Genomic DNA, 18,123 nt, shown 5'->3' with positions numbered 1-18,123 from the left:
ATGCTAGTATTAATAACAATAAATTTGTGTGTACTCATTGGATGATGATGAAATTGTCTCATATGTGTGTGTAATACTCTTGTAATTGAAATGATTTTCAAAATTAATAACAATAGAATTATCTCGTAAGATACTTTAGACTATATAAGATTTCAATTTTGAAAAAATAGTTTTAATAGAAGTTGATTTCAATTGTGCAAAATTAATTTTAACTCATGTAATGCATTACGAATATCATATGCATATTTTATTTTTAATAAATATTGTAACACCTGGGCCATGTTTGGGAGACAAGATAAGATGGGGCATTGGATTAAGTTTTGGTTCAGTAATCCCACTTCTCATTGAATTACTTACCCAATCATATAATTTAGGGAAACTATCTTTGGACCACCTCTGTTTTGTTATATGTACATATAACAATCACAAAATTTTGACATGTTCTTTGCATCATCTTTATTTCTAAATTTGTATTAATCAACCACTTTGACACTAAGAATTTAAATAAAATAAATATTTTACCCCTAAATGAATCAAAAGACTATTTTATCCTAAAAAAATAAAAAAGTATAATTACCATTTAATTAATTGATAAATATTAGTGAAAAATTAGGTGTCTTAGTACCATTTGACTACTTAATAATAATAATAATATTATTATTATTGATTTTTTAATCCTTTTGATCTAAAAAACGTGTAATACTCATCTCAAATATGTGTGTGTGTGTGTCTATTTTGTTATACAATCACAATATCAAACAGTTTTCATTGTTTAAATTAATCACCAAAATAATAATAGTCAAAACCAAATTTGAATAATAAAAAAAATTATATTACAAATTTATCATTTAAAAATTATAATTATAAAATTAACATCTTGAATTTTGATATTTATTTATTTTTTTAAATAAGAGGTAATTATAGTTTTTTATTTTAAAAAATTTTGTAGGATAAAATAATCTTTTGATTCATTTTGGGGTAGAATAGTTATTTTACTTAAATTATTAGTGTCAAGGTGGTTGATTGATATAGGTTTAGAAACAAAGATGGTGAAAAGAACATATTAAAATTTTGTAGTGGTTAGATGTACATATGACAAAACAAAGGTGGTCCAAATATATTTTCTCTATAATTTAATTCCATCTTCATGAGATAAGTTCTCACATATAGGGGTAGGTAGAAACATGTGTGATTTGGGTTGTGATGATGAAGTTGTTAATTTTTTTTTTATCAATATATAATATTTATGGGTTGAGTTAGTTGAAAGATTACCAACCCACATAATTAATAACATTTTTTAGTATTTCATTATTGGTGACACACTGCATGTTGAGGTGGTATCATTAGTAATTTGAATAATCTTATTTGATCTCCTAGAAGAAGATTCCTCAACCATGGAAACACACACATCTTCAACTTCTACATCATCTTCATCTCATATTTCCCTTTCTTCTACTCTCTCTCTTCCCAAATCATGTTCTAAACACATAACCTCCAAAATTGAGAATCTTGTTGAATATTCTTATATTCCAGAATCTGCTCAAATCAATGAGTCCCAGTTTCCCATCATGAGTCCTTACAATCTCTACAAACAGAAAACTTCTTTCACTAGAAGTATTCGGACTCTCATCTCCACTAAAAGACCTCTCCCAAAAGAGTATATCCAGTCTTCTAGACTGGACCAGTGTGCTCTACAAGCCTCACAGAGTGAACAATATGTCACTATGGAAATACCTTCAGATCTCGTCGCCAACTGGAAACGAGAAGGCTACACACACCTCCATCTTGGTGGTGTACAATTAATTCTCACTCTTCATGGTCGAAAAGGCTTACCTGTTACAGCTAGAATTGCTCTCCTAGACACCAGGTTCAAGGAGTACCAACATGTTGTTGTAGGCACCGTTCTGACAACCCTTCATGCTGGCAGTGTCTTATTAACCTTTTACCCCAATTTCAACCTCTCTCTTGAGGATCCTAATCTTCCAACAATCCTTAAAGTCCAGATCCAGCTCCAAGGAGCAGAACAAACACCCACATCAAAGATTGCAACCCTCCATCATCAAATAGTCTATCGATTACAGAATCATGCCCTAGATCTTCCTACACCATACACAACTTCTGATGCCTTAATGATCTTGGCAGACACAGACACAATTCCAACCATTATCCAAATCCCCAAACAAATCCAAAAACAAGAATTGCTCAAGCTCATGCCTCTTGAATGGCTAACCAACTATGAGCATTTTCACCAAAATTCGGAACCAGTACAAACCACAGAAGCCACGTTTAACAGACGACCAAATGATCAAGTCAAACTATCTTTTCAAACTCCTGACACCGAGCCTGTTTCAAACAGTCCACAGTTTTCCTATACTGCTATGATCATAGCAGTTCAAACTGGTCAAGAAAAGAAACTTCCTATTCATGGTTTTTCCTCCGAAGGGTATCCAGTATATCCTGATAAAATCAATGGTCATTTTCTATGGGATGTTCCTGAAGCCCATATGTGCAACCCGGATTGTCCTTGCCTGGATGATACAGATATTGACGAAGAATTGGAAATTATGCGGAGAAAGAAAAAGAAAAAGAAAAATCTTCTTATCCACCATCATCTTGCAAATCTTTTCCTCCACATCCTCCACCAGATCCCAAACGTCCTGTCCAACCAATCAGATCTTGCCTTATGTTTTCAAGTCACTCCTATGAAGAATCCTTTCCTCCACTTGAAAAACAGACAGACACACAAACCCGTGTCACCTCAAAGCCTTTTGTTCAATCTCCAATTACAGCCTCTGGGCAACCTGAAGAACCAAAATAGTATGAAGCTATTTTGAATTGGCAAACCAAAAATGCCAATGCTCAAAATCATACTCTCCAACAACTCGGTAAGAAAATTGATCGCGTTGCCACTCAAGTCTTCCAAACTGAAACTAAAGTTGATTCGATCAGCAGTCGTTTACATCAGATGTACATACATCTCCAAGACCGGATCTCTGAGCTAGATGCCGATCTCAGATGGATGATCAACAATCATATCTGGGTCCAGAGTTTAATAAAAAAGAAGCCGAGATCAGAAAACTCAAAGCTGAATTGTCCAGGATTGATGCTGAAAAGACTCGACCTTCCCTTTTTACTCAATCACAACCTACACCACCCGTATCTCCTCCGTTCTTTGAAACTTATTCACCCTTCTACACACCATCCCGGCCTCAACAACCTGTTTATAATCAGTTCTTTGGTTTCTCCCACCTTCAACCGACTCCTCAACCATCTTCACCCAAAAATGCACGATCTAAAGTCAAAATCTCTGAACCACGTCCCAAGGCCACTTCCTCTTCCTCTACATCTACAATCCCTCCAGAAGAATCACCACAAGACCGTCCCGAGCCTCTTAACAAAGATAAAGGCCCAATGGATCAATATCATTATCATACTGTCCAGACCCAATCTTCAGATTCCTCCGACTCTTCTGAGCCTGAAACACACAATTCATGTTCGTCCTCCTCTTATGACTCATCAAATGCCTCCACTGACTCTGAGTCTGAATATGCTGACATTACCGGCATATTAATGGCCACTGAAACTGCAGATCCAAGTGCCTCTACTTCAACACCCATTGTTGATGACAATCCTTCTGACCAAGCATCTCAAACAGAACCCATACCACCACCAGTTCATGAACACTCAACAAAACCATCTTCAGCATCTTGGTTTACATTTGATGACATTTCCCGTCACAAATGGGCTGCTAGACTTCAAGAATTTGCTGCTTGGATTGATCTCCAAGGTACCAAGCCTAATGCTCAACCTCAAGCCGTTCTTCGTGAATTCATGGCCCGCTCCACGGGTTCTTTATGAGACTGGCTAGAAAGCTTAGGAGAATATAGACAGCTCCAATTCATGGAATCTCCGATTGGTACAGCCCTCAATCTTATTCATGAGCAATTCATCGGTGAAAAAACTGCTTCTACTGAAGCAGACAGAAAAGAATACCATCAGATGAAATGTTGTTCTCTTAAAAGACATCTTCTGGATGCTCATTACAAAAGAATGAGTATTCTATTCTACAAGCTAAATGGGTTCAATGAGCCATCTCTTAAACATGTCTTCATTGCCTCTCTTCCCCCTGAGTTACAACCCGATCTTCAAAGAAAACTCACAGCCACAAATCTGAGCATAGCTGATATCTCTCTGGGAAAGATTTTTCAAATGGCCATGCTATCTCTTGATAAGATCTGTGAACAAAAAGAATTCTTCAAAGATCTCATGGAAGACAAGAAACCCTTCTTTGAAGCTTGTAAAAAACCTTATCTCAAAATCAAGTGTAAGGATGAAAAGAAATGTGTTTGTCCAACCACAAAGAAACGCCATTTCCGAAAACACTTCCACAGAAAGTCATCCTCCAAAAAACCTTTTCGGTATTTCAAAAAGAAAGATGTTTCTCAGTACCAGAAGAAAAAATCCAACCGTTGTTTCATTTGCAAGAAACGCGGTCACTTTGCCCGTAATTGTCCCCACAAACCAGCCAAAGTTGTTCGTCTTATACAACATCTTCAACGTTCTTCTTTGCTATCTGAGAATGACGATGTCGAATCAAATTTTTCAGAACAGTCAACACAAGATGATCAGACTGCCTTTCTAATTGCAGAATCTTCAGATTCTGAAGATATTTCTGTCATCTCTACAGTTCAAATTGTTAACCATGTTTCCACTATTCCAAGGCCTTCTCTCAAGATGTCCATCCTTCCTTCCAAATTCCATAAACCTATTCCTGTTATTGGGTTTATTGACACTGGTGCGGATACCAGTATGATTGATCCTTCTGTTCTTCCATCAGACTGTTGGGAACCTCATTCTAAACTTTTCAGAGCAGTTAATGGTGAGACCTTTGAAACAACTTTGATTACCAAAAAACCCATTGGTATTCAATTCTTTCCGAATTGTATAATTTGGAAAAAGATTGTAGCCTCCAAACTTCCAGATAAAGATTTACTCATCGGTTTTGACATTCTTCATTTGGTTAAAAACCTTTTCCTTACCAGTTCTGGAGTTCGCTACAAACAAATGTTCTTGCCCTATACAGACACTCTCCGTCTGTGTGCCCTTTCAGAGACACCATCTCCATACAGTCATATCTCACAAAAGCTCTTAGGGTTCTGTCCAGAAAACCACTCACAGTTCCACCATCCTTCACCTCTTTGGAAAAATGAACAATTCTTCATTCACCTTCCCTTCAAACTCAATGAAGACATAAACCCCACAAAAGCATCACACCCGGGTATGTCTCCTTCAGACCTCTTACTTGCCAAGCAAGAATGCTCTCAGTTACTCCAACAAGGTCTTATTGAGTCTACTGATTCAGATTGGGCTTGTCAAGCCTTTTATGTTGAAAAACGATCTGAATTAGTTCGTGGGAAAAAGAGATTAGTAATTGATTACCAGCCACTCAATTCTTTTCTTAAAGGTGATAAATTTCCCCTTCCAAAAATCCAGACCCTGTTTGTCCATCTTCAAGGGGCTCGTATCTTCTCTAAGTTTGATTTAAAAGCTGGTTTTTGGCAACTTGGTATTTCACCAGTTGACCGTCACAAAACTGCCTTCTGCATCCCTGATGCCCATTACCAATGGACAGTTATGCCTTTTGGTCTCAAAGTCGCTCCCTCCTTATTTCAAAAAGCCATGACAAAAATCTTTAGTCCTATTCTCCATCATGCATTGGTCTACATTGACGATATCTTGTTATTTTCTTCTGACCATGAGAGCCACCAGAAGCTCCTTTTGGATTTCTTTCACATTGTGCAGGCACATGGCATCATGCTTTCCGAAAAGAAAAGCAGCATAGGAAAGGAATCAATTGACTTTCTTGGCATGGTGATTAAAGACGGCCAGTATCAGCCTGGTCCCCATATTGCAATCGAATTACTCAAGTTTCTGGACACACATCTCAATAGAAAGCAGATACAATAATTCCTCGGGATTGTTAATTATGTCCGTGATTTTATCCCAAAAGTTGCAATCCACACCAGCCAGCTGTCACGCATGCTTAAGAAACAGTGCCCTCCATGGGGCCCTACTCAGACAGAAGCTGTCAAGTAGCTAAAGGTGATAGCACAATCACCTCCTCCACTCCGAATTCCCACAAGTGGACAACGTATCCTCCAGACTGATGCCAGCGACGATTATTGGAGTGCCATTCTCCTTGAAGACATCAATGGCGTGCGTCATTTCTGTGCACATGCAAGCGGACAGTTCAAAGACTCTGAAAAGAACTCCCATGTGATCTACAAAGAGATTTTGGTAGTCAAATATGGAATAAAGAAATTTGAATTCCATCTCATCAGCCACAAATTCCTTATCAACATGGATAACTCTTCTTTTCCCCGCATCTTTGACTTCAAAAACAAATTGCTACCTGACAAGCAATTACTTAGCCTCAAAACCTGGTTTGTTAAGTATGATTTCACTGTTCAACACATAAAAGGCAACCAAAACCTCATTCCAGACTTCCTCACCCATCCAGCTATAAATAAACCCGCACTCATTTCCTCAATTCAAACCATTCCAGTTATAACCATGAATCGCCAACTTCCTTTCAAAGCTCTCAACCAAAGAAATTTCCCCATGAACATCTCTTTCCAATCGGCTTACCAACTTCAAGATTTTGCAAAGAAATTCCTTTACAGGTTTTTCTTTAATGTTCAAACCAAAAAACCTGACCGCTTTCCTAATCTTTGCATGGAGCACCTGTTTCTCACAGGCCTCACTTTGTCCTCTCTGTCCATCTCTGAAGATGAGCTTTGGTATATGTGGTGTCTCACCACCTTGTATGCTACAAAGCTAGTTTTTCCCATCAAACCAGTCCTGACTCACCTTACCACTCCAGAGTTCTCACCAGACCTTCTATGGACTCTCTTTGAATGGTATTCCCCCCTCACTTGGTGGCACCAGCAACTCCAACATTTGTCTACCTTTCATGGATTAGACAAAATGTCAGCACAAGAAGCTAACATGTGGACTACAGCCTTCATTGTCCACAGGCCTTATTTTTAGCATCCAGAAACACGGGACTACTGGACACAGGACATGGCATGTGAATGGAGAACTTACCCTCATCCTTATACCTTCATCCATGATACATCGGTCACCTCCGTTCTCAAAGCCTACCTCATGGAACTTAACAATGTTCCTCCACCTGCTACAGATATTCACCACACCTCCATTGGACCATCACACACCCTTGAAATAATTCCAAAAACACAAGGCTGTACTCCAGGTTCAAGTTCAAGTCCTCGTGGAATTCTTGTCATGGAACAATGTCCTAACTATACTAATGTCTTATTCCAAGATGCTCAGGACCCATGGGAAGACTTTCAGTCCTTTCTCCATACTGACACTCCCCATTATACTGTCACAAACCCAGACTCTCCTGCTCCATCTACCTCACAACACATGTCTGAAGTTGATGAAGAAAAGTATCAGCAAGCTGAGGCGTATCTCGACCAGAGACAGAGGCGTCGGCACAAGCGCCAATATGAAAAAGACACAGGCGATGTGTCACCATCTCGTTATCCCTCCACTCCATGACAACACCTTATCTTTGTCGCACGAGTTTTGATAGCACAACCCATGTGACTCCCGTTTGTCTTTTACTTTACTTTTGTTAAAGTCCTTGTAGGCATGCTTTACTTTTGTTAAAATCCTTGTCGGTGTGCTTTACTTTTGTTAAAGTCCTTGTAAGTATGCTTTACCTTTTGCCAAAGTCCTTATCGGCATGTTTTGCTGTCAAAAAAGGTGTGCTATGTGTTATGATCATTCGAGAGGTCCTGTTCTCAATGATCGTCTATATAAGGCACCTTTGGTCTCAGTTGTAAGGGAGCCAATCTGAAAAATAAAAGCTTAAGTTTTATACATCATGTGTCCCTAAACCTCTCTCTCTCTCTCTCTTCTAGGAATCGAAGAAATTATTCGAATTAAAAATGATACGCTCACCTCAAAATTTCTAAACTGAGTATGCTCTGCACTTGCCTCAAGCCTGAGGATTCCGTGCATCAGAAAGGTCTTGTTTATCCTCTAAAACCGATTTTTCTAAAATGAAAGTGTTTTCTCACAACGTTCATCCTCTTTGAAGGTTTTCGGGTGGTATCGTGAAAAAATTATTTTCAAAAATGAATTTCGGATTTGGTATTAACTGGATAAGTGTATATCGGCTGGAAACCAAAGTGTGCAGACTACTGGTCCAAAGGAGATTTAAATATCTTGGCTTGCCAAGGATCTCATCACTCTAGTAAAACAACGCCACGTACAACTACCCACTGGTATAGTAATAATAATAATTTTATTATTATTATTATTATTATTATTATTATTATTATTATTATTATTATACAAAAGAGTAAAATATAAAATTTAGAGTTTAATGTTTAATGAGGCCTTGAACTTTTGAATTTGCTTTACAACTTTATGTTAGTGTTATGGAATATGAAGTATAACAAATGTTATTATATTGCTATTTTGTTTTTAGTTATTTCAATTAATTAATCAATTTCTATTTTTTTTAGATGTTAAGATATTGCCAAAAAAAGAAAAAGAAAATTAAAAATGGGTCTTTGGAAAAAGATCAACCTAATTCAACTTGCACACAGTTTGGTTTGGGTTGAGTTCATTTTTTCCCAACCCATATTTTATGTCGTGTCCACGCTTAACCCCATGGTTATCAATAAGATTATTTGTGATTGGACTAAAAACTGTTTATTTCAAAAACTATATTTTTATTACTTATTTATAAGAAAATATTATTAAATGAAGTAAAAAATTTAAAATTAATTTATATAATATTTAAAATTAAATAAATTCATTAATAAGAGCTATATATCTTGATTATATAATTGTAAGAGTTAATTTCAGAGTATCCTCTAATGAATTGACTATTTTTAGATCACCGCATTTACTTTTAAAAATCTCAATTTATTTATTTATTTTTTTGCTTAAGGAGATAAAAAATTTCATCAACTTATTCCTATTTTTCCTTATCTTTTGAAACAAAATTAAGATAATTTTAGGTTTCAAAAATAAGGGGATGATATGAAGATAATTAATTCATGAAGGGGGTAATTCAAAATTTACCCTTTGTCAATCATAACCATTAATCATATTAACTAATTAGTAATTCTAATTGATTGCATTACTGGCTGGCAAGTGAGTACCCCAATCAATTGTCCTTCCCCTTAACCTCAAGTGGCGCGGTTTTGTCAATTCATTTCATTGCTTTAGTTATAGAAAATTGTAACATAATAAAAACCCCAATTTTCAGAATAATTTAAAAAATTGTAAAATATGTAACAAACATTTGTTATAGTTTAAGAAAGGAATTTTTTTTTCGAAAATTCTATCAAATGCGCATTTTTAAGCTTGAGACTTTCACTCCAGTTGCTTAACTCTGTCAAAAGCTTGTTACCTGTGTTTTGATGTTCGTTATTGGACTTTATTTCAAATGGATGTGTAAAATGTGTTTACCAAAAGAGATCCAAGCCCAAATTTCATAATTTTAAGTTTTTTAATATTTAAGTAATTTTAAATTTTAAAAAAAGAAAGATGGACAAAACCTCTCTTGTATATTAAAATTTACATAAACATAAAAATTACTTAAGGACTCAACAATGTAATTATATAAATAATAAAAAAAAACATAATATAAAATCACGTTTTATAAATATTAAAATTTACATAAACAAATATAATTTTTTTTATTTTTTATTTTAAATTTTGGGTCAATTTAGGTCCAGCCTAATAGGGCTCAAACTTTGACCCAAATTTTAATCGGGCCCTCATATTTAAGCCCGAACCTAACGCAAAATTCTTAAATTTAGGTTAAAGTTCGAAAAATTCAGGTTAGGTCAATCAAACCAAAATTTAGGTCGGGTCTTTTTACTCATAGGGTTAAATAACTCAGTCCATAAAAAATATTAACACAAATTAAATATTGTAATATAAGTTAGTCTCTTTCTAAATATTTGAAAAGCAAGAATAAGTTGACATGTCACTTGATGGCAACACGTTTCATGGAAATACAACCACCAGGTAGTGAGAAAATCAATGAATACCGATAAAGAAGATTTTATTATTACAAATAGAAAGCCAATCCAATGACCGGTCACAAGAGTCACGAAACCGCCGGGTCACCGTATCAGTGTCCAAGAAAACCAACAAAGACAAAACAAATGAGAGATAGAGCTTAAGACTTGTTAAGCGGTGTGTCTTCAAGTGTCGTGCATGCATTTTATGCATCTGTTTACTTTGCATGCACTCTCTCTCATCTCTCTTGCTTTCTTGGTCTTATAGCATAACAACAACTACCGCGCCGTTACTATTTCCTTTTTCTTCAACTCACTAGCATAATAAACCCACCACCTTTTACCCTTAGTTGACTCACTTCCTTTGCTTATTTCATTTTTTAAAGCATATGAACTGGGAACATGGCGTTATCATTTCAATAATGGGTTTGTTTTCCTTTTTGAAGATCTGGGTTCGTTGATTCAAACGAGGTATTTTACATTGTTGCATGTGGGTATCTTGATCAACTTGAAAGGGGTTTTAGGGTTTTTTTAACTTAATTAATTTGTTTTTGTTTTTGGTTTTAGTTGCTAACAGTGTTAATTTGGCGTTAATAATGGGGCCGAGGATTTGCATGAATCCAAAATGTAGAACGGCTAATACCCATGAATGGAAAAAGGGCTGGCTTTTGCGATCTGGTGTCTGTGCTGATCTCTGCTACGATTGCGGGTACTTGTTCTCTTTATCTAATTTAATTTTTAGAATTTTTCCTAAAATTGGGGGTTCGAAAGTTGAGATTTTTCTTCATTAATGCAATTCTTTTATATTACAGTTTAATTGCAAAATATAATTAGCAACGCTACTGGTTATTGATATATTATACTCCGCTTAGTTTGTTATTTTTATTTTTGTTTCTAAGATTTTTATAGAATCACCATCGGTCCCTATAATTTTCCCAAATATAACTCTTCAGTCCCAAGCCCCGAATAATGTATTAAAATAGTCTTTTACGTCATTGTTAATTGAATTGATGTGATGCTTTGCAAGTTGAAAGGAGTAGCAAGTTCAAATGCACCCTGCTCTGTGTTTTTAGTTTCTGAGCTATGTGAGATATCTGGCTTATTAGAAATTCTGTGGGACTTTTTTTGAGTTTCTGTAATGCATTAAGTTTATAATTTTACAAGTTAAGGCAATGTCTTTTATTAGTTTCTTTCACTAATTGACATTCTACTTGTATATTCAGATACATCTCTATGTTCAACAAAGAAATATTGCACGACTTTTTTTTTTTCTGTTTTTAATCATTATTTAAACATTTTTTGACCATTTTAGTAGTTTTTTTTAATTTGTTCATTATATTCTATTGTATTGATTTTTTTTATCGTTTCTTCCTCGATTTGGAATTGCATGTACTTTAGATCTGCATATGAGAATTTCATCTTCTGTAATACATTCCATTTAGAGGAACCTGGTTGGAGGGAATGCAATTTCTGCAGCAAGGTAATTTAACAGACCACTTAGTTTTGTTACATTCGTTGTTTCTCTGTCTTGAACTTTTCATCTTTAACTGAATCTGTTATACCGTGCCAGCGTCTCCACTGTGGATGTAGAGCCTCAAATTCTTTCCTTGAGCTCTTGGATTATGGGGGAGTTGGGTGTAGGAGCTGTGCAATGAGCCCTCGACTTCATTTGGTAAGTTGAATTCTGATTGTTTATGTTGCAGGATGTTATTGTGTAATGTTCAATTACCATGTTGAGTTTGATTAAGTCATGGTTTGCATGAGTTAAAAGGTTGTAGCCCTTGAATGTAGCTAATCAATATGATATCAGTTAGTGCTGCCTTCTGTTAAAAGGTTTTAGCCCGTACATGAATTTGGGAATGCAAGTTGGTCACATATGCTGTTACAATGGCTTTAGTAGCAATAACTTGATTTGTGTTGATTATTGCTATGCTTCATCTGTCTATTTGTCAAAGCCATGAAGCTGGATGTCTGATTCAAGTGTAGAGTTGCAAATATTATGTTTGAAGCCTTGATGTTAAGTCTGTTTTGTAAATTGAAATTCTTACCATGTGATTGCCGGAAAAAAGCTAATGGTGCTTTTCTCCGCTTAATTTTGGTTCGTGACTGTTGTTTTGAAGAATTTGAATTGGCAGATTAAGTGATTTGGTTAGTAAGCACTTGTTCTTTATACTGCCCTCTATAATTTTCTCCTTGCAGATCCAGAGGGATGAAATTCCTAATGGATTTGGTGCACTTACGAAAAAGGATTCAGATGACACGCAAACTCCTATGCTTGAAAATAGGGTAGTTGGTGATGGCACTGCTGAAGGAAAATTAACACAGTTGTGCAGAATTATGGAGGCTAATGAACCCAGTTTTCTGGCTCCATTTCAGAGGGGAGATACAATTGTATCTCTTGGGCAAGAGAAAAGGGAAGAGCTAAGGCTTCCATTTGTTGAAGTTGGCACGGGATTTTCTAGTCCAACTAAACTATCTTCTAGATCATCTAAATTTACCAAGCCAGACGGTAGTAGATCTATGTTAGACGTTAGAGATATGCCCGAATCACTCGCTCAACGATCTTCGAGTATGAGTTTGGGAGTGCCAGCAGGGTGTTCAAATTTTGTACCACCCTTTTCTAATGGGGCTGCCGATGGAAGGGAACCATGCAAAGCACATCCTTCCTTTCAACAAGGTCAAAGGTCTCGCCCAATTTTGCCCAAACCCTCCAAAACTGGCCTTACCATAAGTTCTGAGACAAAAAAAAGTACTGCTTCTCAACTTCGGATTGCAAGACCACCTGCTGAGGGCCGGGGTAAAAATCATTTACTTCCTCGATACTGGCCAAGGATTACTGACCAAGAGCTCCAACAACTTTCTGGAGAGTATCCGTTTATGTGTCATTGTTTTCATCATAAAGTTCCTTTATTCTATTAGATATCTACTTCAGTGACAGCATTTGTATTTCTTTTATATGTTCCTTTAACCGTAGTGTTTACCTTAACTTTATTTCTTAAAGCTTGAATTCCACTATTGTGCCGCTGTTTGAGAAGATTCTAAGTGCCAGTGATGCCGGTCGAATTGGTCGTTTGGTTCTCCCTAAAGCGTGTGCTGAAGTAGGTTTCAAAGAATAATCCATTTCATTGTTTTGTTTCCACTTTCCCTTCTCTATTTCATTTTTTTTCTCTGCATTTGTATGAACTGGAAACCAATGCAGGCATATTTTCCTCATATTTCTCAATCAGAAGGTGTTCCTTTGAGGGTTCAAGACGTGAAAGGCAAAGAGTGGGTGTTTCAGTTCAGATTTTGGCCCAATAACAACAGCAGGATGTATGTTTTAGAGGGTGTAACACCTTGCATACAATCTATGCAATTACAAGCTGGTGATACTAGTATGATTCATTCTATTCTTACTAGGGATGATAAAAGTAATATCTATGCTGATTACTTTATTTATGTGGTTATCTGTTAATTTGCTAGCTCTCAATTGTTTTCTTACTGGAAGTAATAATGCATCAAATATTCCATCTCTAACTTTTATCGTTTTGATTGCAGTAACATTTAGTCGGATAGATCCTGGAGGCAAACTTGTAATGGGGTTTCGGAAAGCACCAATCCCTGGAGACATGCAGGTCAAGCTTCATAAGCGTACTTTACCTTTTTTGTGCGTCTTCTTAAAATATTAGAAGGATTGTGTTCTTTTAAGGAAGTCATGTATGAGTTACACATATTATATTAACAGGATGCTCAAACATCTGCCATAACAAATGGCTGTCCTGGAGAAAGTTCTCTTTCTGGTGTTACTGAGAATTTGCCTACTGTAAGTGGTTATTCTGGTCATTTCCAAATGCTGAAAGGAAGCAAGGACCCTCACATAGATGCTCTGTCAGAACATTTGAGTTTAGCTGAAGGGGACAATGGTTGGCATAAAAGTGAGAACCATGGACAGAAGACAAATGAGGATTCACCACAGAAATCTTTGCTGGGCATGGAGAAGAAGAGGACTCGAAATATTGGGTCCAAAAGCAAGAGGCTGTTGATGCACAGCGAAGAAGCTATGGAGCTCAGACTTACATGGGAAGAAGCACAAGACTTGCTTCGACCATCCCCAAGTGCCCGACCAAACATTGTCACTATTGAGGATCATGAATTTGAAGAGTATGATGTGCGTATTACAGTCTTTGATTTTGTTTGTTTATCACTAATAATGTACGATATCATGTTGCAAAATGTTCAAGTTGAATTTCAAATTTCACTCTTTCATGGCTGAATATCTAACCAATGTTTTTTCTGTAATTAGGAGCCCCCAGTTTTTGGAAAGAGGACTGTGTTCACTGCTAGGCCATCTGGGTAAGGACTCAATGATATGTTGCTTATATTTTTCAATTATGTATCTGGAGTAGAAGAAAAATTTGATGGGTGGAAGTAAACTATTTTATATTTTCTCACTGGATCACATAAGTGTTTTGACCTAGGGACCATGCTTCTTCCAAGTTTGCATTGAATGCCATCTAAATGTTTGAGACTTTTGGTAGAGTATGTGGCCTGAAGAATATTTGTGTCTAGGTCCTTCATCTAAAACTTCTGAGTTTTCAAATGGCTACTGGTAGTGCTTTTTACAATTTTAATCTGCAGTAGATTGGGCCCTAACTGCCTTGACTCTATCATCCCTTCTTATATGTAACTATTAAAAGTTAGGACAATGAGGGTGAGAACTTGTGACTTCAGAGCTAATGCGGTCATCCTTGGTTTGTCCTCATTTTCTGTTGCATGTGCCTTCATTGTTCATTTCCCTTGAACCTTGCATATGAAGAGGAAGAATTGCATGGCTCCTAGAGGGGACAATATGTCGCCACTATGGTAAAAGGCTTTCCTTTTAAGTCCTTTTCTCCTTCCTGGTAAAGCACATCTTGCAGTCCATTTTATGCTAAATAATTCGTCTTGTGCTGAATTGTCAAAACTTTGTGTAGGGAACAAGAACAATGGGCTCCGTGTGATGATTGCTCCAAATGGCGAAAATTGCCTACAGATGCTCTTCTTCCTCCAAAGTGGACATGTTCGGATAATGTTTGGGATTCAATCAGGTGCAGCATGTTTTTGTAATATCTATTTTTTATTTTTGGTCAAAATGTTTTATACTAAAATATTCATGAGGTTGGTCTCTTATTTATGCTCCTGTGGTTTATGATGTGCTCCTAGGTGTTCATGTTCTGCAGCAGAGGAGATGATTCAGAAGGACTTGGAGAATCTTCTCAGAGTGGGAAGAGGTATGAGTCAAGCATCTGTCTTTTTGATTCCAGCACAAGTTCTATATGCAATGACTGGCTCAGAGGATAGCTTCAAAAATTAGTGATAAAGAAGTATCTCCGATAGAAATGCTTTTGATAAATAGTTCTTTTTGTGAACTTGCTGCTTAGTGAGTAAACCTTTGGATATGAAAGACAGAATTCTAAAACCCATGACAGGATCAGAGAAGGGCGTTGGAAATTATAGTAATATTGCATTATTTCTGACAGAAATTCTGATGATGGATAATTCTTTTAGTCAAACTTGATGCACGTGAGTAAAACCTTTGGTTATAACAGTCCAATCAGTTTAATAGCATGCCTTAATATGTGGTGCATGCATGTATTATGCCTGGGATTTGTTCGTCATGGTGGATATGGATAGTGCGTGCTACATTTGGATGCTCATAGGTGTGTGAATTCGTGTGGATCAGAGTTCATTGACTTGTCTACATTAAATGATTGTTTGTACTCATTAGTGGCCATACTGCTTAAATTTTACTTCAGTACAAATTGTCTGGTAATCTTATGAAATGACACTGGTAACTGTGTCTCATGGGAAGCCATTGTTTAACCTTGAATACTTTCCACATACTTCCTTTTATCTTTCTTTGAACATATTGTCCAGAATCCAAGAAACGTAAAATAGTAGAAAGCCAAAGGCGAGACCAACAAAACGAGCCTTCTGGCTTAGATGCTCTAGCTACTGCTGCAGTTCTAGGAGACTATGCGGGGGACTCAGGTGAGCCTTCTTCAGTTGGAGCCACTACCACCAGACATCCTCGGCATCGCCCTGGCTGCACTTGCATTGTATGCATTCAGCCTCCAAGTGGCAAGGGAAAGCACAAACCCACTTGCACATGCAATGTGTGCATGACTGTAAAACGCCGTTTTAAAACCCTCATGCTGCGGAAGAAGAGACGTCAGTCAGAACGTGAAGTGGAGGTGGCCCAGAAGAACCACAGTGACCAGATGGGTGACTCAGAAATGAATGGTTCAGTGAAACAAGAATCAGTGCCTACAAGTCATACCGATAACGAAATAAGCCAAACAAAAAGTCAAACTGAGGTGGCTGAGTCCAGCAGTGCACAGATAGGCCTCGACCTGAATTGTTATCCCAATCGTGAGGACATGCAACCTGAAGAGTCGAGAGTTAGTATTATGACCCTTGACCGAGTGGCCAGCGTGCCATTAGAGGATTGTCATCCAAATGGGTTGGCAAGCCTGAGCTCATGTATGCTCCAGCAAGTTAATAATGGGGATCATGAGAGACTTTTGTCTGATGAAAGGTTCTTAGCATCTGTGGGTTGGGGGCGTGATCAGGAGCCAAATTTAGACTGACGCCCTTTTCTTTTCCGTAAAGTGTTTGTTTGTTTATTTATTTTATTTTTGAGTTCTCAAAGAAATTTTTCTTTTTTTACACTTGTCATCTCAGCAATACCACCAAAGGTTAATTGGTATGCTCCAGAACTGTTTGCAAAGTCTGAAATGTAATATTTATTTATTTTTTTTTTAATTTTTATTTTCAGCAACAGTTCTTACAAACAATTTCAAGATGTTGAACGAATTTTTTTTTGCTATAGGTATGTAGTTGAGATTTATGGTATGTATTTCAAATGGTATATCATACCAAAGTAAAACAATACCTAACACGTCAAGTGTAGAATTCTACCACCTGATAGTAGCTCACTAATCACTACTCGTACCTTCAACCACTAAATCAAAATCACTACTCATAATTATAACGATTTTTTATGTATGAATATATTTATGTTATTTTGTGCAATTTTACTTGTGGGTCATGACTATTTTCCATTGTGGGCTCAGGTTTCCAAGTTTAGTCGTGGGCAAGTGCAACTTAGTCTTCAGTGAGCCATTAGATATTTAGAACAATTAAAAATTTGTGATTTAAGATATTTTGATGAATATGTTAATTATTTTTATAAATATTGGAGTGAAATAGACAGACTTTTTGATGAAGACTTATTATTAAAATTTGTTTCGCCATTGATTGCTCTGAATAATTTGGAATGGTTTTTCCAACAGTCTAAGAGAAGGACAGAAGGATCAATCATACTGGTATCTGCACCAGTGTCAATAAACCCGATGACAGGAATAGATTTATGAAACTTTGAAGGAAGGATTGACATTTTGAGAGAAGGTCTGGGAATGTTTGAAACTTGGTTGACATTTTGAACTGTAGAAATAACTGAAATATCATCAGAATCGGAAGATTCTGTGAGGATGAAAGCAATCTGATCATCTTGCTCTGACTGTTCTGAGAAGTTGGATTCAACATCTTCGTTTTCAGATAACAATGAAGAATGTTGGAGATGTTGTATGAGACGACGAACAGCTTTGGCAGATTTATGAGGACAGTTTCGAGCAAAGTGACCGCGTTTCTTGCAGATGAAACAACGGTTATGCTTCTTTTTTCCATAATGAGAAACATCTTTTTTCTTGAAATACCGGAAAGGCTTTTTGGAGGATGATTTTTTGTGGAAGTGTTTCTAAAAGTGTTTTTTCTTCTCGGTTGGACAAAAGCATTTCTTCTCATCTTTGCACTCAATTTGGAGATAGGGTTTTTTGCAAGCTTCATAAAAGGGTTTCTTATCTGCCATGAGATCTTTGAAGAACTCTTTCTGTTCATAGATTTTGTCAAGGCATAACATTGCTATTTGAAAAATCTTTCCAAGAGAAATGTCAGCTATGCTGAGATTAGTGGCAGTGAGTTGTCTTTGAAGATCAGGTTGAAGTTCTGAAGGAAGTGAAGCTATTAAGACATG

At 36.6% G+C, this 18,123-nt stretch overlaps 1 protein-coding gene across 1 annotated transcript; it reads left to right on the top strand.

The window, feature by feature from the left end:
* The first annotated feature begins 10,242 nt into the window (after positions 1-10,242).
* On the top strand, positions 10,243-16,843 carry LOC102618767 (B3 domain-containing transcription repressor VAL1). The gene is made up of 13 exons (XM_006491867.4): positions 10,243-10,541; positions 10,638-10,779; positions 11,469-11,550; positions 11,641-11,742; positions 12,270-12,937; positions 13,072-13,168; positions 13,270-13,444; positions 13,608-13,684; positions 13,795-14,217; positions 14,353-14,402; positions 15,023-15,136; positions 15,252-15,319; positions 15,966-16,843. The coding sequence occupies exons 2-13, from the start codon at positions 10,667-10,669 to the stop codon at positions 16,676-16,678; spliced, it is 2,682 nt and encodes an 893-aa protein (XP_006491930.1). The 5' UTR covers positions 10,243-10,541; positions 10,638-10,666; the 3' UTR covers positions 16,679-16,843.
* Positions 16,844-18,123: the final 1,280 nt, after the last annotated feature.

This window comes from Citrus sinensis, chromosome 7 (genome assembly GCF_022201045.2).
Source record: "Citrus sinensis cultivar Valencia sweet orange chromosome 7, DVS_A1.0, whole genome shotgun sequence".
NCBI lineage: Eukaryota > Viridiplantae > Streptophyta > Magnoliopsida > Sapindales > Rutaceae > Citrus > Citrus sinensis.
This window is presented reverse-complemented; position numbering and strand designations above follow the sequence as displayed.

What these genes read in the sequence shown, in the direction of transcription:
- LOC102618767 (XM_006491867.4), top strand. Translation starts at nt 10,667, where the DNA reads ATGGGGCCGAGGATTTGCATGAATCCAAAATGTAGAACGGCTAATACC. An exon ending in CAATCCCTGGAGACATGCAG is followed by an intron (nt 13,685 to 13,794) that starts GTCAAGCTTCAT and finishes TTATATTAACAG; the next exon opens with GATGCTCAAACATCTGCCAT. An exon ending in TCTTCTCAGAGTGGGAAGAG is followed by an intron (nt 15,320 to 15,965) that starts GTATGAGTCAAG and finishes CATATTGTCCAG; the next exon opens with AATCCAAGAAACGTAAAATA.